The sequence below is a fragment of the Ammodytes marinus genome (genome assembly GCF_949987685.1).
Source record: "Ammodytes marinus genome assembly, chromosome: 14".
NCBI lineage: Eukaryota > Metazoa > Chordata > Actinopteri > Uranoscopiformes > Ammodytidae > Ammodytes > Ammodytes marinus.
In genome coordinates, this window is record NC_137218.1 from 6,889,622 (window position 1) to 6,913,137 (window position 23,516).

A 23,516-nucleotide genomic window follows, 5' to 3' on the forward strand; every position below is an offset into this window, starting at 1 on the left:
TTTTGGTACCGGATGTTACTTCAAATGTGCAAATAATCGCCCTGATGAAGACTGAGCTGCTAACGTAGCCTATGATGACCAGCTACACCGAGGCGGTACTATCATGGGTACTATCCTGTAATGGAATATCACATCCAGAAAAGCAACCGGTCTCCAAAGGCTTGTAGAGTACAGTCGGTACCATGTAGTAGAAATGGGCTATTTGTCACTTGCTGAAAGATTTGTATTTTTTGTTCTGTTAGCAGCACTTGTTTATTTTCCAAATTCTGCTAATTCTGATATCCACTACATTACCTTACCATAGAAGTCTTCTTGTCTACACGTAAATTCCAAGATTTTCTTTTTGTTGGGTGGGGTGGCAAAAAGAATAGCAAAGCCAATTATATGATTGAGTGAATAGAAGAAATAAAGCTATTGTTTCTGGGTCAAGATACTAACACACACACACAAACACAGTTCAGAGAACAGTGTTTGATTTGAGGATTGGAGTGTATTGGACCAAGTGTGGTAGAGGCGGATGAGAGAGGGATGGAGGTGGGGGCTGGTCAGAGAGGAGGGGAGGTTGGCGACAGACTGACTTCGGGAGGAAACCTGACCAGACCCTCAAAGCTCCACTGAAGCAGCGCTGCTAAAAATAAGACAAGGGAGGCTTCTTCTGCTCACAAAACAACACACACACACACACACACACACACACACACAGGCTATACATACACAGGTTGTCATACAGTAGGATGACACACACACACGCACACACACACACACACACAGACACACACATACACGCTGCCCTGGTCACAATGGATTCACCCTCCCGTTGGTTAAATAATCCCCCCATTCAGCTCTAGGCTGCTGGGGGAAAACATTGTCCATCTACCTCACAGTGCTTTTCCTTTATAAATGAGCTTAGTAGCATTGAAATTCACTCAGTTTGTACAGTGCATGGTCCCTTATTTTGGTTTCAGACTGTTAACGGGTGCGTTACAAGTGTCTTTGTTCTCACTTTAATTCCTTGGTGCTTTGAGTCCCAGTCTGACAGTTACTTTGCCCACAACGTTTATTGAACTTCAATCTTTAGTATGTCAGTGTTCTCTGAATGACATTGTGGTCTATGTCCTCAATCTCCCATCCTTCTCCCTCTCCAGAGAAGAGAAAACTCTGTTGGCATAGAACATATGAATCACCAGGGGCGTCTTTCCTTCCTGATTTGGTCCATGGCCCATCTCTGTGCGTTCTCTTTGCAAAGGGTGGGGAGGAAGGAGGCTTAACAATAAATAAATAGATTTCAACACGCTCAGACTTCACCACAAAACGTGATTTTTGTCTGGGAGTTTTGGTTAAGGTTGAAGGGCAGTCCAGCAAAGCACGACAGCTTCTCCTTCTTCAGGATTTAGTTTTTTAGGCATTGAGTCTCCCAACATGAACAGGCACAGTAAAGCTTTGGTCCCTCCTGGGCTGGAGCAGAAGTAAATTCAAGGTACCTAAGGTGAACACACACTTCACGGTTAGTTAGTTGATTGGTTGGCTTGTTGTATGTAGGTAGGCGGGTCACAATGGCATTGTCGTCACAATATGTCAGCTGTGGCACTTGTTGGCGACAGCGTTGCTTTGGCGACGGCTGAGGGGAGTTATAGGACATCCCTGGCCCCCGTCCAGGCCTGTCATAAGGGCTTCTCCAGGGCCTTGCTACGGAGCGAGGGGTGGCCGGGGTTTGGGTTAGAGGCGGAGATCTTGCGGCACACAGTGTTGGTATTGCTGCACCTGCAGCCTGGACGCTTGGCGCGGTCGTGAGCGCACTGGCACAGGGCAAGGCACAGCCGGGCGGGGGGGTAGCAGCAGAGGCAGGGCAGGACCAGAGACAGAAGCCCCATGGTGCCCCAACGGGAGCAGGCGTGGGCCGGAGCACAGGAGCACGGCCGGTCGGCACAGTTGTCCTCGTCATCCTGGGCCGAGCAGTGGTAGAACAGGCCCTTCACGCAGCACAAGCAGGTGCCGTACTCCACCGCGCTTTCGGCCGAGCACAGGCAGCGTTGACCACAGGCCCAACAGGAAGGCAGTTTGCGGGGCGCGCAGCACTCTTGGCACTTGCAGCGACCGCACCGCTCGCAGATGAACGAATGGAGGCCCAGCTCCGCCTCGTCGTCCGTCAAGCCCTTACCGAACGAATGATGATCGGGTTTGAGTTCTCCTTTAGGCTGAGAGCGCACCACTGAGCCCAGGCCGGAGTGGGACGGCGTCAGACCGGCCAGTAGTCTCTGGTCCGAGGTGCCACTGGTCCGGGACATGGAGGAGCTTACGGTGCTGGAGCGGCTCAGGTGGGACAGGTGGGCGTGCTGCTGCTGACTCTGGCTGCGGGGCAGGGCTGAGTGGAAGGAGGAGGGGTGGGCGTGGTGGTGGGTATGTAATCCTTGAGGGTATCGGTCTTCGTGGGCGTAGAAAAAGCCGGTCTGCGTGGCCGGTTCCAGCGCCACAGGCCTCTCCACATAGTCATTGTTGGCGCGGATGGCACGTATCTGGTCGAGCGACAGCACCGGGACCTGCTGGAGGTCCAGGCCGTCCAGCTGAGCGGGGTCCATCCTGGAGGGCCGGGCCCAGGGCCGAGGGCCGAGGCTGGGGCAAGCTGCTCCCGACGCTCACGGCACATCAGATAAACCTGGAGACACACACGGGGAGAGACAGTGGTTAGCGATGTTGAATTTTAATTTCAGTGATTCCAGATCATCAAACAAGCTTTTGATAAGACGGACAAATACAAGTTATTTCATGATTTCATTGCAACTAGCGCTACAAAAAAATCAGGTAAAACATAAAAATCATACAATTATTAAAAAAAGAAAAAAAAGCCTTTCCCTCAATTGTTAGCAGAGAGCGGACGCAATATACCAAACAGCAAGTAGTAGCCTACATGTTGCTTTTTTTCTAAATACTTAAGCAGCACTTGATCAAAGATGGTTTTGGCAGCAGAGCCTCCACACACAACAACCATCAGCTATGTCATCATGACCGCTGAGGTTCTCTACTGCTCGGGCTAACGCTATTATTAGCCTGCCAGAGCCAGAGATACGACCATCCAGTCCACACTGTAATTTAGCATCTGTTCAACACAGCTGCTGCTGCCAGGGAGGAAAACCCACCTGCGGCATAGAGGCTGGCAGCAATACCACGCAAGCAGTTAGAAAGACTATACAGGAACTGTTACGTCACAGGTTTTATTCTGAAGTAAATTTTGTCTGTAAATCAACAGACATGTTATCTTTACTTTAAAAGGATAGGGTTTTTAGTTTGCCAGTTAGGCTTTAATAAGCCCTTTATTGGGATACATTTCACTGAGTGAAATTGAATTGAAACTTTATACAATCAGTTGATAAGTAAAGTTAAAGTAGTTCATGTTAGGTTGTCTCATTGGTGAAACACTGTGACCTTACTGGGCGTTAACAACTATTTTTTTCTTCTTTTTAAAACAAATATGGGATAATTTTAGCTTCTGTTTTGGGTGTGCTAAATACTATAGCCATGGTACAAGTTATGCTAAAAGTTGTTCATTGGTGGAGGTTCATTCTCTTGACATGTATCATTCAGTAATACTGCAACTAAATGCTTAAAATGTGAATACGAATGTGCTCATGAGTGCAGTAAATGCATGAGAACAAAATATTAAATTGAATAAAAGCTCCCAGTCTGGTTGAATATGCAGCTAATTTTATTCCCTGCTGATTCCCAGACATCAGATGTGAGCCATGCATAAAAAACAGAACCCTTGAGAAAAAAAGAAAAGCTGAATGAAAATGTGTGTTTCTCCACATTTGTGTGAATGTTAAGGCAGTATAAACAATATTATACCATACTCTTATACACACACACACACACACACACACACACACACACACACACACACACTCGTACACGCTCAGCTGTAGACACAGAAAGGAATTGCAGTCTTGCCAAGTAGCCATGGGAAATAGAGAGAGAGAAAGAGAGAGAGAGACAGAGAAAGAGAGAGAGATAGTTGGCCTGCTCCTCACATGGTGCCAGTCCTCTCTGAGAGTAATGAGGCCAAATGGAAATGCATTTGAAGCAGCTCAGATCATGATGGAGGAGGGAGGTGAGAGGGAGTAGCAGCAAATAAGGCCGCGTCCATGTGACCACAGATACATTCATAAAACACTAGTAATGTATCAGGATGTTGTGTCCAGATTAAGCTTTTTAGATCGTTGATCTGACTATGAATGACACCTGTTCACCTTTACGTTCTAACCCTAATCCTCCTAAATTAAATTAAATAAATTCAGACATAGGGCGCTTTCACACCGGCCATGTTTGGTTCAATTGAGGCAACCTATAGGGTTTTTGTTCCACCTTTGCTGCAGTTCGTTTTGGGCTGGTGAAAACACAGCAAACATACTCAAGTAGGCACCATAAGTGGACCAAACAAGTGGACCAAGACCCTGTTGAAGAGGTGCTCTCTTCTGGAGTCTGTTTGAGATGGGAAGTCAACATGACCAGACTCGATCCGACCCAATTGCAGGAAGCAGTGAGTCATTTGGGACATAACAAGCTCCCATAGCCAGCCACGCTATGCATTATGGGATGAGGAAGACAATCTACTTCCTGTAGTTTCTTTCTGTAGTTGTACCTTATGGAAATTCTTACCAATTGTACAGCAGTTCAGAAACTAAGTTATTGCTCCCACACACCAGACACATCTGACCAATGGATATGTAACCAAAGGGGGCCCACCGTAGCGAGAAACATGCCTGTTTGCAGAGCTTAGGCTGTGTTTAAACACTTCTTTTTTCAGTATACAGTACAGACAGGTAGATAATGAGGAGATATTCACTGATTTTGATAACAAGCATTATCCAAAATTGCTGACTCCACCATTAACAACTTAAGAAAAACTGTCATGTTGTCCCCAAACGATTTCACTGAAGGTCGTTTAATGATCACCTCGTATTATTGTCCGGTTGTGTACAACTAAACAGTTAAATATAGAAAGTACAAACAAAAGTGGCCTTAGGAAAATGCAGTGCAAAGGCAATAAGAGAGGGGATGTGGGTGAAACATAAGAATGGCAATCCATCACTGGGAGGGAGGGAGGGAGGGAGGGAGGGAGGGAGGGAGGGAGGGAGGGAGGGAGGGAGGGAGGGGTGGAGGGGTGATTAGCAAGACGAACTGTAAAAACAAAAATAAAACACAAAAAAAACCTGTTCCTGTCCTCAATGCTTTACAGGGAGAGTATTTTCCCCCCAAAAAATGGCAGATAGACTTGGCCAAACCTTAAAATATGTCAATCTTGGGAATATTATTTGTGTTTTGACAGCTTTTTGAAATTAAAGATGAGCAAATCTTGCAGGAAAATCCAAGTCTTTCATTCCTTAGATATACTCGAAAAATACAAATGTGTTCCAAATAAAAGAAAAAAAATAATCAAATGTGATGGAAGTAGAGTATTTTAAGCCATTAGTTGAATTTACAGAAATAAAAAAAAATATGTATACATATATATTATATATTATATATTATATATATATATATATATATATATATATATATATATATATATATATATATATATATATATATATATATATATATATCGTGATACATACCGTTACCATGATATAAAATGATTTGTACTATGAATTGAAAAAGATTTTGATCATACCGCCCAACCCTACCTGACCCTAAGGTGCTCTACCCTCCAGCATCTCTGTGCATCTATCACTTAGATACTCAGTCCCTTCCAGCCATAAATGAGCAGATAAGAAGGCCCAGGTTGGTTAGATGAGGATGCATTTTCAAATTAGTCGGAGGAGAGAGGAGAGAGTCCTGGTGACTAATCTCATCAGGCGGAGCGGTGGCCGCGGCTCGCTCCTACTCTGCCCGACTATCGGCACATCTAATTGTTAAAAAGAAAGACGCCTGCCCTCCATTTACCATGACCTCATGTTTACTTACTGGTTGAGCCATCCTCTGCCCAACGCCCCCAACACTGCACAAATGACTGCAATGTATGTCAAGGAAGGGTATGAATGAACCCCCTAATAGTATCACAGCTAGGATGGACAAATGTGTTGGAGCATACCTTCAAGTTAAATGTAAGGTCTTTAACTCAAGCAAAAAGGATTAGGATTGAAACGATTAATCAAATAAATCATATAATTAAGATACAGCAATTTTCACACTTTCATTTATGGCAGGCAATGAGGTTCAAACTGAACAAAACGCAGACTATTGTAAACTGCAGCACATGACTGAAATCGGCCACACTGATTGGCTAGGCTAAGATCTACAGTTGTTTTGGGAAGTGATGCTCAGTCTGGCACTGCTGGGGAGTGTCTGTTATCAGTTCTCTGGCAACAACAGCTGGGATGAGAAGTGTGTGTGTGTGTGTGTGTGTGTGTGTGTGTGTGTGTGTGTGTGTGTGTGTGTGTGTGTGTGTGTGTGTGTGTGTGTGTGGGTGTGTTTTAGAGGATGGTGGAGGGCGGGGCAGGTAGCATTATCATCTCTCACATTACAAGTGGAGCTGAGGGCTGTGTATGTGTTTGGTATCATGTGTGTTTAAAGTTCCCTGTGGAGTTTTAGACCTTTGGTAACTGCTGTTCTATTGTGGAGCTGTTTTTCCATAAGTGAGTCCCCACTTTGTTTGTGTTGTGTGTATGTGTGCACAAGGACGTAAATAATCAGGTGTGCATGTAAGTAACAAGATATACAGTCCTACCAGTGGTGTAACACTGTCCAACTGATCAACAGGTCCGACTCGTAACCACAAGGTTGCTGGTTCGATCCCCGGCACCGGACAGATGGGTGTTATTTGTAAAACTAGTGGTGGCTGGTATGACATCTACAGTGCCCACCATATACCATTGTGTCCTTGAGCAAGGCACTTAACCCCAAAACTTCTCCAGGGTCGCGTAATGGCTGACCCTGCACTCCCCTCCGTGTGGTAACTTGAGAGGGGATATGCGAAGAATGAATTTCGATGTACCTTGTGTTAATTGACAAATAAAGAAACTAAACTTAAATACTAGTTTTATAAAGAAGGAAATGCACTTGACATGTTTGTTTGACCTCAAGCTTAAACAATATTTGTCACTGACACTACAACGGAGTTTTTACAATAAAAAGAAAGTCGTAACATTATGTGCAAATACACTCCTCATTAAACATAACCTCCTAATCAAATTCTCTGGTCGTCAACCAAAAAATTAGATAAATGTTTTTAATGCATGTGTAAAATGTAAAAATGGATGTCAATAAGGCAAACCAAACAGAGAGAGAAACGGTCACACACAGAAAGAGCTGCTGTTTCAAGAGGCTGTCAGTAGTAACCTGAGGATGGAGCTCTGTGCTGAGGGAGTATCGGTAATGACTGAGCCTCTGCCCTGACACACACACACACACACACACACACACACACACACACACACACACACACACACACACACACTCCTGCTCCATCACTCTGTTCCACAAAACACACACACTGTATACTCTGTCTGTGCTGCTCAATCACCAGTTACACTCCCAGGTTTTTAACGGTTGCCTCTGTCTGCAGTTTAACTGTTAGCATTAATGCTTTGCTTCAAAACATAGATCTTTAAGTTAAGTTTATAGTGCAGTGTTAGGATGCTGTAGCTAGGAAACTCATGGTATCTGCAGCAAATACTTAAAGTGGCTACAAGGAACTTTCAGTTTTTGTTCATTCTAGCGCCCCCTTTGGACAAACTCAGTATTTCCAACAACACTAGCGCCTGGTGTCCTAAAGATCGTTGCTTGCACGTGCCAGCAGCGCATGCATTTGTTTTGGAAGCAAGTGAAAGAGAGACGGCAGGATGCATGGCCATGACGTAATGTATATACTGTACATGTGACTATGTAAGATTAATAATGATACTATGATGAAGCAAAGTTAGCTATGACTTAGTTCTGTTCATACACACAGGATGTCTGTCTGCTTTAATTGTTTTGTTTAAGTTTCAGGAAAATCAGACCCGAGCAAAGACATTTATAATAAATATAGGAGGAAAAATGAGACATACACACTCCCTCATAGTCTCTTTAAGTTAGAAATAACTTTAAGGTTAAAATGTCAAGTGCAAACAGGAACCTCTACACACTCTGCTGATCCCTTGTCTGTGCGCTGGCTCCCTGACTTCCGCTGAGTGTGGCCTGGCCTTGCTGATGGTCGATGGAGCTCTTAACAGAGAGAGCATCTCTGCATCTCTCCACCATGACATCATGGTTTCGGGGGCTATTTTAAAAGCGACTGCAGGCAGTGACCCTTCGCCTTGGAATGAGGAGGGCTTGACCTCTCCTCTCGTTTCCTGTCTTCTTCTCCTCCTCTCTCTCATCACTCACTCTCCCATTTCATCTCCTGTCCTATACTCCCCTTGTCTCGCTCTTGTCTGCCTTTTGGCCTAGCCAGTTTCCTATTTGTGTTCCAGTCTCTACAAAGTATTTAATAAATAGTTTGAGCAACATGGAACCTTAACAGGTTTGTTGGCTGTACAATTTGGATAGTTATGTATAACTTAATTAGGGCTTTAAATACTTTTGGGATAGTATTTGTACATTTATATTTAAATTTAGTTTACTTTGAAGTAAAAGTTTTTTGTATGAGTTAATTGTGAATTAAGAAAAAAGTAGGGCTATATAAGTCTTTACAAGATCCATCTATGATCCAATTATAATATTAGATTGTTAAGTCTGAAACCACCCTAAAAGAGGCTGTCAGCTTAGTCCTATAGGTATATAATCCATATAATGTTGTATGGAAGTAAAGTAAATCTCCCTCTAGTAAAACTAATTATCACTATGTTCCTGTTGAGTGTTAAATTCATTTTACATGAACATAGTGGTTCTCACCACAGTATACAAATGTAATGTGTCCAGTATGCAGCAAAGCAGACGGTACGGATATGAAGGTCGAGGGAGTGGATGGGCAGTTTAAAATAAACATTTCACTTTTTCCTAACCCTCAACTACAGTCTTCCTAAACTTGACAATTAAATTTGATTTCTCACCAGCCCTCAACCACAGTGGTCCTAGACTTCAACCAAATGTGTTGGTTGCCTAACAATAACCATGGCTGATTTGTCATGACCACCATCTTTCCCCAATCTAAATGTTGACAGGTGCAGACTTTGCAAAAAATGAATAATTTCAAAAACATCAGCATTGGATGTTAAATTTTTTTTGCCCTTTTACTTAATTTGAGTATTGTCAACGTACTTACGATATGTTTGAAGTAAACATACTTTTTAATCTGCTCTGAAACATACCGGTTGAATACCTACCCAACTCCTATGTGCAAGACATTAGATTTGTATTGAAATGATGACTGTGGTGTGTTGTTATGAATTGAAGCTCATTTGAATGTGTAGGGGGAAAAAAGATGTGTATTCCTGAGTCAGTTGTGTTCATTTGTTTGTTTAATGTTATCAAAAGTGAGGCAGTAGAAATAGATTGTTGTTGGAAATTTGACTGTGATGTCACTATAATGCAAAGTCGATACAAAAGACTTTAAAAGAAAATACTGTCAATACAGAAAAAAAAAACACTCATGGAATCAATAAATTCCAATTAAAATCAATAAAATAAAGTCATGAGTTGCATAAAAGCCCATTTCAGACCAGCAGATGCTTTAGGTCAAAGCATTTGACTACTAACTATGTCAAGTACGGGTTTATGTTTGTGCATGTGAGGTCCGTCGGGCACTAAGACCCAGGGGCCTTCCTCCCGACGCCCTCCGGGAGCACAGCAGGATTGAATGACAATAAACTGGATGAGATACCGGATGTGCCGAATCTGACCCCAACGGAAAGACTGAAATAGACACTGCAGACCAGCAAGTCCAGGCAGGGGGGGGAGAGAACAAGTGAACGAGTGAGGGAGGGAGGGCCATACTAATAATGATATGAAAAAAAATACGAAAGTGCTGGAGCCAGATGTAGAGAGAGAGATAAGAAAGATGGGAAAAATCAAAACACGCTACAGTGGAGCTAAAGCGTGAGAGAGAGAGCTGGGGAGGAAGTCCCAGTTGTTTTTGGATATTATTTAATGACACAGTCACCCAAATTGAGTAATACCAAATTGTCACGCAACAATCCCCTTGAGCCGTTAAGTTAAATTAAAAACAATAACACACATGATAGGACCATAGTATTTATCATGTTTGCCCAGATTTAATCCTGGCTTCATTACAAATATTGGAAGAATAATAATGTGCAAAAAAAAAAAGAATGAAAACATGATACTGAAATGCAACAGATTTACTGTCTGAGACATTTCTTTCAGTGATTTATGGTGTGATTGCTTTCACTGTTTAGTTACACAATGTGTAAAACTGTCCTCCCTGCGGAGGAAAAAACAAACTGATCGCCAGATGTTTTTCAATGTCCGATGCCAATTTTTTTTTATGTTCTTCTTAAAAAAAAAGTAGCTTAACTCCAACCTCCGTTTTGTCTTTAAGCTATCAACCTCTCAGTTGTATGTGATCCGGGGATGATACTATGAGCAGTGCAATGCTTTGGTTTTACAGGTGGAGGGTTTTCTCAATGAAAGTCCCTGAAGCTCCTAAAAAGCACAAGCATTCCAGTTTCTCCCTCGAAGTCCTTTCATGTTAGAATCCACATTTCTCTCACCTATTTTGTGGAAGGACCATCACACGCACACATACACACACACACACACACACACACACACACACACACACAAACCTTCACTAACACACCAACATCAACAGTTTTTTCGGGAGCTTTTGGACAACCAGGCTGCAGTGGGAGTGTGATGCAAGTCCCTGAAACTTCAGATGGACATGATTTCATCAAGTGTCATTTGACCTCTAGGTTCAAATTGCTTCACTTTGTTTCACTGAATGAGTAACTGCTGGCTACTGCTGGCAGCAAACTGTCTCCTTATTTCCATAATTTATTGAAAATTGAGACTTCCTGTATACATTATTTTGTTGATTATGATTTTGAAAGTGAATCGAGATCTTCCACTTCCTTTGCACTGCTGTTAAGTTATCACAAAGGCGTCATTCATACACATACAAAATGCCATTGTTGTTGGCCATGTCGGTTGAACATTTTCATCCTGAGTAATTCTGAATAATTCCATCCACCAGTGACTTAATGTAACAGTAGTCACAGCTGCCATTTTTTCTCACTGTTTAACCCCACTACAGCTTCCACGATATGTTGGGGAACTGTCCTCCATCACACGATCATAGTTTGACATAAAGGCTGTTGTCTCTGAAGACATATTGTAAAGCTCAGATCATGGGAACACCTATCACAACAAGCTTTGTGCTAGTTGTTGGAGAAAGAATGTCAAATGTAGGCAAAGGAGATTAGACTGGGTTAAGCTGAGTTGGGGTAAACTGTGACCATCAGAACTGTAGCCGTAAAGATCTGCCAAACAAGCACTTTTTGCAAATATACGCCTTGGTAAGCAAAGACAATTAATCACAAGGCCCTGCAGGAGAACTTTTTATCCACGCCTTGGATGTTCTTATAGATGCATATTTTCGTAAATCATAAAAAAGAGAAATAGACTGTTAGGACGGCGTGTTGATAATCGCTCCTTTTTTTCTTTCAATTATTGGTTTAGTCCAATGAATGTCAGAAAATATGGTTAAAAAAAAAAAAATGCCAACCACAATTCCGGATAGCCGCCTTAAGATTTTTAGTTTTGTCTAATAATAGTAATAATATTAATAATGTAGTTGTGTTTTTTGTGACATCTAGTGGCTTTCAGGGGAACTACAACCAAAAACGTAAGCACAACTTCGATAGTTAATTTTCCTGCTCACCCTGCACATTAAATTATCCAGCTACTTTCTGTATTTATTCCTAACCTTAGAAAGTCTTCACTGTCTATGCAGCAGTAGTGGATCGACTTAAAAGATAGCTCCAACGCTAAAGCATTAAAATTGAAGTAAGCAATTTATTTATGTTAATAAAAGTGTTAAATCGCTCTTTATTCATACAGTGATCACTTATATAGTGTGCGCGTTTCATAAAGCCGATCTCTCAGTCACTCGCTCTGCATGTAATCGGCAAATAAACTTTTCAGGGATCCCGAAACTGGTATCCAATCAGAAGAGAGAAGGCTACAAACTGGCACCCGTCTCACTGACGGTGCACTCGCAGAGCGACAGATGGGTGAATGTGTATGCGCCTACAATGGCGGAGCAGGTAGAAATCCTTCCCAATGTCTGACAATGTTTTGATGGTTTTTATCATGTTTTATCACACTTATGGATCTGAGATTATGCTAGATAACTCGCTGCTTGAAGACCGCAGTGCATTAATGTGGTGACAGTCCAGGTTTTTTTTTTCTCTCTCTTTTACAAAGTGTTTTTGCTGTGAATCCCTCTCTCTCTCTCTCTCTCTCTCTCTCTCTCTCTCTCTCTCTCTCTCTCTCTCTCTCTCTCTCTCTGTATCTCTCTCTCTTTCTCTCTCTCCACAAGTGTGTGGTTGTACAGTGCATTAGTCAGTGCATTATCGCCTTTTACTGTGGCATAAGAAATCCCTTCATTCTCCATTCATCCCCTCCCTACCACCATCCATCCATCCATCCATCCATGCATCCGTCCATTTCATCATTCATTCATTTATCCGCCATATTCCTCCACTCCACACATATACTGTCCCTTGGCAATCCCCCCCCCCCCCCCCCCCACCCGTACACACACACACACACACACACACACTCACGCCCATCAGTCCATCCCATCATTTGCTCATCCACCCGCCCCTACAGTCCCAGCCTAGCGGAGATGGTTATTGACATTTCTGCATCCGACCTTGAGGACAATCAATCCCAACCCCACATGTCCCCATCACAGTTGCACACACATAACATACACACACACACACACACACACATGCAAACAATGTGCTAAAACACACTGAGCCTAATGTTAACGTGCCGCCTAACAGCTGGTTAATACGACTTTTTAATTCTGTTGAGGATTGTTCAGAAACGTGCTCCCTCACGCCTCCAAGTGAATCAAAAGAGTTTGCTTAAAGTCGTCTAACTTACTCCAAAAGTCATTAAAAAACACAAATTGTACAACATGACTTATTCACCCTCGGTACTAATGAAACGATAGCCAGAAATGGTAAAGAAAGTTACAGTTATGTTTGCAGACAGACAGACAGACATCCATCCAGATAAAAAGGCGAGAAGTAACAGAAGTAAAAGAAGAAATTGAGTGAATTTAAAATTGATTTAACATGAAGCAAAAACTACATCGTCCCTTGACTTTTGTTCCATCCAACAGCCGAGTGAACAGATGAAATATGGGACAGGGATTTGATCCGTTTGAACAAATCACCAGAATATGTGGAAGATTTGGATGAGTCGTGTCAAGGCTTAAAACAATTGGGTCTTCATTCATATAGTCTGTGTGTCTGCAGAGGATTTGGGAGTTGACACCGGTTTCATAGGGAAATAAACCTGTTCTGTGTCATGTCATACCAGAAGTCAATCTTGTCTTGATCTCACAATAAATGTAAGATGGTTAGAACTAAGGCTGTAAAAATATCAACATTTTAGTGTGAAGGTTGCAATGCAGCAAAATCGATAGAAAATGTACATGCAAATATCGATTAAGTAACTTTTATGAACCATACTTTATGTCCAACATCCGTTTGCATTAGCTGCCCTAAAATGTGTAAAAAAAAACTTGAATAAAATCCTATCGCAAGAAGCAAAGTCAGTTTGCAAAACTCGTCAACTCTTCTTCATAGTTTTTCCATAAAAATTAAAAAAAAACCTAATGCAACTTTTTCTGTCCAAGGTCATGCAAATCATCATCAGCGGATGAGATGGCGACAGGATGAATTCATGCTTACCTCTGATTTGAGGGAGATCCATTCTGCGGCGGCGTGTTGGGCGTCCTGTATGTCCGTGTATCCGTGGTGTGCCACTGACAAATCACCCGCACTATTCCTTTAATATCCCTACAGTTTCCCTTCAATGACTTGTAGTATGTCTGTGCATCCAAGAAATGAATTTATCTGGACCTTAATCTACTTTTGTAATCAAAATAATTCAAAAAAAACGAAATCTTGCCTTAATGCAATGGGGTTACTTTGCTAAAATGCACATGCATATATTTGATAGCCCTTAACTGTAATTTGATAAGATTGCTTTTGCCCAGTTGTCTTAAGGGTGTGTGTAGGGAGTGATAGGCTGCTCGACGCGCCCTGCACCTCCCTCCTCCTCCTCCTCCTCCTCTTCCCGGAGTTTTCCCCCCGGGCGTCCCCCCCACCCCCTCTGAAGACGGACACCACCTCCCAAATCAACCAGCAGCAGCCTGTCCCTTTAACACACGCTGCATTGAAGTTCTCAGCTCTCTCGGTTCCAAGCTGTGAAGATGTTCCAGTTGCAAGAGGATGCTTGTGATGTAGGCGTCCCGTCAAAAACGTGCACAGGCTTTAGCGCTTTGTAGTTTTTGCAGTTTGGCAGTTTTTTTTTAGAATGGAGTAAAGTGTCCTTAGATGCAATAGGAGGTACTCTCCACCCAGAGTAGAAGGATTGATGTAGATATATACTTGCAGAATTATTTTTGGGGAAATAAAAAAAAGGTTTTTCTAAAGTCAGAGATTGAACTCGGAACTTAAAAAACTAAAAATCTTCCTATTTTTCGAAACAAAATTAGAAACTGTTTATTTTTTCCCCGTCCTGCGGTAGTTTCCTCTCCTCTCCCCGAGAGATGAATGACTGGGAGCTGGATGCACTCCTCTCTCTCTGGCTCTCTCTCACTCACACACACACACGCACACTCACGCACACACACATACACACACTCCGGTCCCTCCTCCTCCTCCCCTCCTCTCTCTCTCTCTCCCCTCCCTTTCCCATCACTGAATTTAATTCACTTCAGTTCTGCTTTATGAACATGACAGGGCAGAAGTCTGTGTTTTACTCAAATAAATGTAGTAATGGATGACTTTTAATCTTTTATTTTATTCTCAGCTTGTTTTATTGGAAGCTCAAGGAAAGTTTCCACCAAAACACTGGTACGATATAACGGAATCCAGCTACTGGCTTTATACAGAATACAGTTTAATTAGACATGAGAGTTGAAACTGATTTGAGTTTGTGGTGGAATGAGAGGACTACACATTTCCAAATGACATCTTGTTAAAATTGGTTCGGGCTGTAAAGAAAAATATGTGGTCCTTGAAGCCTAACATAGTGATTATAGTTGTTATGAGTTAACTGGATAGTTAGCGAGCTAATCATTAAAATGCTACTGCTAGCCAGCCATAATACTCTGCCAACTTAGCTGGCTAACTAGCAGATAGCAAGCTAGCAGGCCATGTCGCTAACTGGAACAAGTTTTGTCTGAAATCACGTTTACTTTTCGATGCATATTTTCAGCTTTTTTTTGTAGTCTAAATGTGATGCTCTAAATACAGTTATATAAACACAATGACATTCTACTGTAGTCTATTACATGAATAAATGATTTTCTAACAATACACACATTCAAAACTAGTTGAAAGTGCAGTTAAACCAAACCAATTCATGAGGCCCCTCCAAAATCTTAATGAAGAAGCTAACACAGTTTTTTTTATTGTCCCACAACAAGAAATTCAACTTGTAACAAAAGACAACAAATAACTATGCAAACAATTATGAAAAAGTCATAAAAATTATATTGCTAAGTTAGATCAAATACAGCGCTGCAGTGCCTGGTACTTGTACTGGAAGTTTTCTGAAAAATTCCCGCTGTCAAGATTTTATGTAGATTTGTAATGTGCAAAGTGCAAATCATTGCTTGCTTTTTATTTTTCTTTGGCACTCTGAATTAGTCTACTCATATGTTAAACCTTGTCCACATGTTCTGGTTATGATGTGCTTGGTTGTGGTTGGGCCAGAAGAGAAAAGGAGAGGGGGGAGATTTTCATTCATTCACTCGTTCCATAAGGACAAGTGACATCACTGACAATATGCTGCATGATTGTAAAATGAACCTCTTCCTGTGTGTGTGTGTGTGTGTGTGTGTGTGTGTGTGTGTGTGTGTGTGTGTGTGTGTGTGTGTGTGTGTGTGTGTGTGTGTGTGTGTGTGTGTGTGTGTGTGTGTGTGTGTGTGTGTGTGTGTGTGTGTGTGTGTGTGTGTGTGTGTGTGTGTGGATTCTCAAGCGTGAGTGTGAATTTGCTTTTGTCTCTTTTCGGTCTGTGCCCTTACTCAGCAACTTGCAGCCATCCTGACTATAGCAAGACACACCAGTGTAAGCATACAAATGTGCGCACACACACACACACACACACACACACACACACACACACACACATTAAAGTAACCGGACACTGGTTCCTAATGGGGGTGGGGGGAGCTCTGTTTCCTGTTGAGGAACATATCTGAGATGAAACAAACTGCTGATAGAGACACACTGAGTGGGACAAAGAAAATGTGATTATGTAGAAGAAATCAAAACTACATTCAAGTTTTTTTCTATTAATATTTTATTATGTTCTTGAATGGAAGCATACAAGCATGCCTTTGACTTTATTTGCCTGTTTGTTTGATTGATTTTTAAATATTGCTTCTCTAACATGTGACCTGCATCGTAAATGAGCTAAATCACATAAAAAGAGGTGTGTGTGTGTGTGTGTGTGTGTGTATGTGTGTGTGTGTGTGTGTGTGTGTGTGTGTGTGTGTGTGTGTGTGTGTGTGTGTGTGTGAGATAGAGAGCTAGAAAGAGATAGTAATTGAGGGAGATAGATGGGGACATGTTCTGGGTCAGGCAGGGATCAATGTCAAATGGCCTGGTTAACAGCATACAGCTGACAAAGTCATTCATTTCTGCCGGCGTTCCACTCTGGATGCACTCTTCCTGTGTGTGTGTGTGTGTGAGAGAGAGAGAGAGAGAGATCTGGTGGTGTGTTATCGTGCTGCAGTAACATGGGGAGGTGTCCCACCCATCAAGCACATGGGTGTCAACTTACACAACACATTACAGTATATCTTTTTCACATGAGCTATACTGCACAAACATTTCCACACACACACACACACACACACATATACACACACAAACACATGCCTTTCACTTGATGCTTTTATCTGAAGTGCTGGGCTGAACCGTCAGACATGCAGTGAAAGGACATTTCTCGCTTTTGTTGCCCTGTGGTTCATCTTGAAACTGCTCTGATGAATATATGTGCGACAGGAATGACAGTTGCCGAGCAATTTCATGGTGTTGGTTGATACCTATTGTGTTATAGGTTGAAGAATGATGTAAATGTTTAAACTATATGAACTCCAGACTGTTTGGATTAAGGTTGGATTAAAGCAGCAGCTATCAGCCATTTAAGTAATCAATGATAGATTGTATTATACAATAATCTAGTAACCTGATAAAACACCCATGGGCCATCCGCTTTGTAAGGTCAGGTGTGCACAGCTTAAAGCTGGGGTATATGATTTCTGATTGGTCAAAGTTAACATGAGCTGTACACTTTGACCAATCAGAGCGAGGCTCCAATTATCTGTTCTTATTGGCTGTTGGGACTGTCCATTCACTTTGGCACCGACTGTTGGTGTAGTAGAGCGTGTCAGGGAGGGACCATAAGGGAGGGACCAAACAAGTGGAGCGGTTGAGGTATTTGGATTCAAATCTCTATCCCAACTGCTATTTTCTCCCCAAATCATATACCCCAGCTTTAAGCACGTTGTCCAACAGTAATGATCATCTGTGCAAAACACAGTTCACTGCCGTTCTATATAGTTCATATAGGTTTGACACAAATCATTTTAATCTGTGATTTAATTTCGGGCATACTTCAGATTGCCTTGAAAAAAAATTTGGATATCAAAAGTGCCTAAACATATCTGCCAAATAGAAAATAGTTTCACAATTTTACAGTTTTTCTTGTTGTCCTCACTCGTCTTTCAGAAAGGTCCCATCACCCTGGTCCCCCACCAACCCACCCACACCTCCTAATTGTCGCTGATATTGGGGTGTAGAGAAAGAGTCAAGCCACTTATCCTTTAACTGACCAGGCCGGTCTTGATTGGCTCCGGACAAAGCCCTGAAATAGCAGGATTGGCTGTCGGCCAAGCGTCCATTTCCTGTGTGTCTGAGAGGAGCTCCAGCCACCGGGGCTCAAATGCATTTCCTGACTGTGTATAAAACTTTTATTAATGACCAGGAGTGCATCAGCGGCTAGCCCCGCTCGCCCACACACACTCACTCACTCACTCACACACACACTCACTAATCAAGGGGAGAAAGAGAGAGAGAGAAGGGATGATGTGAAAATTAGTTGCAAAGAGACCCAACGTGAGACCTGCGAAGTGTGTGTGTGTGTGTGTGTGTGTGTGTGTGTGTGTGTGTGTGTGTGTGTGTGTGTGTGTGTGTGTGTGTGTGTGTGTGTGTGTGTGTGTGTGTGTGTGTGTGTGTGTGTGTGTGTGTGTGTGTGTGTGTGTGTGTGTGTGTGTGTGTGTGTGTGTGTGTGTGTGTGTGTACTTGTACAGGCACCTTTGTGAAGCTGTGCAAATTTTAGCTTGGTGAAGGCATTAATTAAGGGTTAGTCACCGTTAGTGTAAGGGTTGGGGTTAGGCATTTAGTTCTAGGTGAGGGTAAGGGGCTGGGGAATGCGAAATGTCAATGTCAATGTCCTCACAAGTATAGCTGTACAAACTTGTGTGTGTGTGTGTGTGTGTGTGTGAGAGAGAGAGAGAGATAGATACTGTAGAGAGAGAGACCAAGAGAGACACTGATGGATGGATCAGGAGATGGGGAGATAGAATTAAGTGAAACAAACCAGAGCCGAGACATTAAAAGAGAGATAGGGCGGAGATTTTCTATAGGCTCACAGGATCTTTTACGGTGTAACTCCATTATGCACCAACACACTGCAGGTCATTCCGTGCACCTTTCATTTCCTTTCTACTTAAATATAAGATTACAACAAAACTACATACTGTTGATTTAAAATATCTAGAAAAAGTTTCAATGAAAAAACTCAAACTATTAAAGCTACAGTGAGTGACTTCTGTTGTCGCCATGAGTAATTACAACAACAATGTCGGCACTTCTAAATGAGGTAAGCCTACCGTGATCGTGCATGGATGTTATACCTTCTGCTGAACGTCCAGGGTTTTTCTTAGCAGTAGAATCAACAACTGAACAATTTCTTGGGCACTTTCTGCCATACTGAGAAATACAGAGAGAGTTTGGTGGAGCTGAATAGAACTTTGTGTCAACTCGTTTGGCGATGGCTTGAATAGAACAAACATTCATTCTCATGAAAAAGTTACGTACTATAGCTTTAATAAGAAAATATCTAGAGTCACAGGTTGCAGTGTTTTATTTCACTTTGCAAAATTTGGAAAACAACACTTACTTGAAAAAGGTACTTGAACTCCCTTCTGGAGGGAGGGGGGGGGGGCTTCCATGTGCTCAGTGTATGTCATGGTTACTGTCTATTTTGATATAGTTGGTCTAGTGGACTGTACGGTGTGGTCTGATTGTGGTGCTATAGGGTGGAGTTTGGAGTCTATTATTAACAGTTTTAAAGATACATAGTCATTGAACAAAGTATTGGTCTTGAATGCTATTCCAATGAACCTGAATAACACCAAACAAAAATACAATTTTCACACAACTTTTGGCTGCTTGAGCAGTTCGAATCAATCAATCAATCAATCAAACACTGGGGCTGAGTTCCAATACACATACAAGACTCATGTTCAAGGCGCATTATGATGAAAGTAAAAGTATGTCCCGATTGTATGCCTATAATGCATGCAAACTACTTACTTTTTCTAGTCAGCTGTAGTATGCGCAATAGTAAAAAGAAAGAGTATGTGATTTGGAACGCACAGTGTGTTGCCTTTCTTCACACCATAACATGTGAATAGCTTTGAATGTGTACAGAGGAGCATTAAGAATAAACGGATGAAAGATGAGAGCTGTCAATGCTTCCCTGGCCGGGTGGTGAGAGGAAGTTAGTGTGAGGCTGAAAAAGTGACTGGTGGAAAAGTGAAAATATCCAGACTGATTTAGATACAACCTGGACAGTCATCCAGTTCAGGTGATCTAAGAGGATTATCAAGCTGTAGCTAACCCAGTCTCACTGTGAGATGTGTGAGAGCGGGTTGGCTGTAGCATGGAGGAACAGAAGAAGTGCTGAATACTGTACTGCTGTAGGAGTTGCATCACTGGAGGCTGCAGCATTTTCTGCTCCACAAATGCCTGGCTGTGCACCAGTGTGGAAGTGGGTGGTGTGTGCGTGTGTGTGTGTGGGGGGGGGGGGGGGGGGGGTTGGTGGTGGTGTGTGTGTGTGTGTGTGTGTACATTGACTCTCTCTCTCACACACACACACACACCCACACACACACACACACACACTTCCTGACCCCACATAGCGGGGTAGGGTGCTTCAGTGGGTCACTGACCCCGGGCATGGGGCCTGGTTACTTGGACAGAGGGGTCGATAGGCCTGCCTGTGTGGGGGAGAGGGGGTCAATAAGGATGACATACACAGAAACTGTGATTTTGGTTTGCATTTTTTAACCCATACCCTATATGAACATAGAAGATTATACCTACTATTGCACAGTTTAATCAGTCTGTGTGTCGTCTTCTAAGCCACCTCTGATTTTGTTATGACCATGGTTTAGTGACACAATAAGACCATAGCTTTTCTTTAAAGTTTAAATTTGTCTTGACACAAATTTGTCTGCAATGATACTCCCTTCTGGTACATTTGGCAAGTGAAGTGAGGATCCACTCCACTTAAAAACATACAGTATAGTACACACATACATACATACATACACACACACACACACACATATTGGTGTCAAAATCAAGTTTGTAAAACATTGTCACAAACAAAGGTATCCGTTGTTTGTCCTGACATTTTATTTTCTAGTTAATTCAAAAAGTTTAATTTCATATTACTCATTTAAACATTTTGGGAGGTTGTTTAGGTACAATTATTGTTCTGTGCATTGCCACCTTGTGTTGTTATATTTCCCCCTAACCCCCCCCCTCCCAATATTAATATCATACTTCCATTCTTACCAATACAACATATTGATCTGATTAGAGAGAGAGGGACAGTGTGTGTGTCTGTGTGTCTGTGTGTGTGTGTCTGTGTGTGTGTGTGTGTGTGTGTGTGTGTGTGTGTGTGTGTGTGTGTGTGTGTGTGTGTGTGTGTGTGTGTGTGTGTGTGTGTGTGTGTGTGTGTGTGTGTGTGTGTGTGTGTGTGTGTGTGTGTGTGTGTGTGTGTGTGTGTGTGTGTGTGTGTGTGTGTGTGTGTGTGTCTGTTTGTCTGTGTGAGAAAGAGAATTGTCTGAATATTTTGACTTATTGTATTGTATTTGATACTTTGCTTTAGCAATATTTTTTTTTAAACTTTCATGCCCTTTTTGAATTTGAATTGAATTTGAGAGAGAGAGAGAAGGGGACAGTGTGAGAGAGAGAGCGAGAGAGAGAGAGAGAGGGAGGTAGACTGGAGTGCGTAATGGGGAAGCATTGATTATGGCTGTTAACTCTGGCTCTTTGATGTGGATAATGCAGTCTCTCTCTTCCTGCCTCTGCACTGCCTTTACACTCTAAAACCCCCGGGCCTCAGAGGATATTGGGTTTACAGAGAGAGAGAGAGAGAGAGAGATGGAGAGAGAGTGTATATATTATCAGACATGGTGCATATACGCTTGAACGTGACAGAATGAAGTGGTATGCGAGATACAGAGAGAGAGAGAGCATTGGAGTAAAAGTATGTATTCATATAAAAAAGACATAAACGTGCAGGGGGGGGGGGGGGGGTGCGATATATTAAACAAGCTTGTGTTTGTGTGCGAAAGAGAAAAGTTTATGTGTCGAAGAAAAAGTTGGAGATTGTCCGTCCAAGAAAGTCAGCACCAGTGTTTGTAGTAAAATCAACAACAACAAAAAACGTTTTACCTTTAAAGGTGCACTCAGTGATTCTGGAGAACGCTTGTTGTCAAAATCACTTTTGTGTCAAAAAAAATAAAAATCCAGTGTTTATACACAGCCTAGGCCCTGTAAACTGGTATGTACATAAAGGGTGTGTAAAGAAACAGGGTCCACCGTAGCCAGTGACATGCCTATATACAGAGCCTAGGCTGTGTTCTACTAACACTGGATTGTTTTTCAGTGCACAGAAAGTACAGCCAGGTTGTGGATCTTGAGGAGATATTCACTGATTTTGACTGAAAGTGATTTTGCCAACAAGCATTCTCCACAATCGCAGACTCCACCTTTTAAGTGGCAAACACAGCTAGTGGCCAAAAAGGTAATGAAACACTTTTCCATTGCTCTCAATGGAGGAAATCGTATGACGTTAGTACAGAGCCAAACAGTCTAGAGACAAGGTCAGGGTGGATGGACATTGGGTCGACAAAATATTTGTTTGCTTCCTGTTTCCAAAGGAACGTCCCTGTTGTTTCGTTTTAACCATAACCTTAAATGGCTATAAGCTAATGTGTTATATTGTTAGTATTGAAATGTATAGGCCTACTACCTACTAACAATGCAAGTAGGCCTAATGACGAAATTTGAATAAATCCAGTTTCTCTTAGCTCTTTATCTTGGCAATGTTACGCCCGACAACAGAACTATTTTGATTCATTTCTCACAGCCCTCATCGACATGGTTTCCAGGCACAGCAGCTAAAGAATAGCTAGTGAATATTGTGGAGCATTTAGCAGATAAAGTCAGATATACACACGGATATATTTCCCTCAGATGTTCGCCCGGTAGCCTGGAAAAAGGGCTAACATAATTGCTAGTGTCGCTGTGTATCTGTCCGCTATAGATTATCATTTGTAAGCGTGTGCTTGTTTCTGCTGCCCCCAAGTATCAAAAATGTGTTAATGAATGTTTATACCTTGTTCAGTTGATCAGAAAACTGATAATTTTTTCAGTTTGATACTATTGATTTGGTTGATTTGATTTAAAAGTCGCAGACAGTGAAGTTTGCCCGTTAATAGAGGGGCATCAGATGGGAACATTTAGTTTTTATGGGAAATGAAGGGGGGAAAAAGTATTATTTTTAAATAAAGTGAAAGCAACAGAGAAATGGAGTGAGATTTTGCTGTAATTTTGGCTTCATGATTTGGGTGCAGTTAACCGTACCAAACACAAAATATACCCTTTAAAAACCCCATTCTCAAAAAAAATTAAATAATATGTCATGAATGAATCCAGGGTTGAATAACTTATAACATGTTTTTTTTGTTTGTTTTGGGGTTTTTTTCCTCAGTGTGACTCCTCATATTTAATGCATGAGGCCTACATAGAATGGGCTGCATAATCGATTCAGCCCAGAAATGTGTCAGTGAGGAGAGAGGAAACATGGAGACTGATTTCAGCCTTACCTTGAACTAATCCTGATTTTAAAATAATAATACCATACATTATCAGTCCCTGTACTAGCCATTTAACAGGCTGAGATGTAACATTAAAACATGTGAGACACACACCTCAAAGAGAAATATCACAGAAATAAAT

The 23,516-nt window shown here is 42.0% G+C and overlaps 1 protein-coding gene across 1 annotated transcript; it reads right to left on the bottom strand.

The window, feature by feature from the left end:
• Nucleotides 1-1,187: 1,187 nt before the first annotated feature.
• LOC307261081 (protein sprouty homolog 3) lies at nt 1,188-14,070 on the bottom strand. Its single transcript, XM_080041521.1, has 2 exons — nt 13,869-14,070; nt 1,188-2,653 (listed from the first exon to the last, which is right to left on the bottom strand). The coding sequence occupies exon 2, from the start codon at nt 2,574-2,576 to the stop codon at nt 1,662-1,664; it is 915 nt and encodes a 304-aa protein (XP_079897647.1). The 5' UTR covers nt 2,577-2,653; nt 13,869-14,070; the 3' UTR covers nt 1,188-1,661.
• Between the last annotated feature and the right edge of the window lie 9,446 nt (nt 14,071-23,516).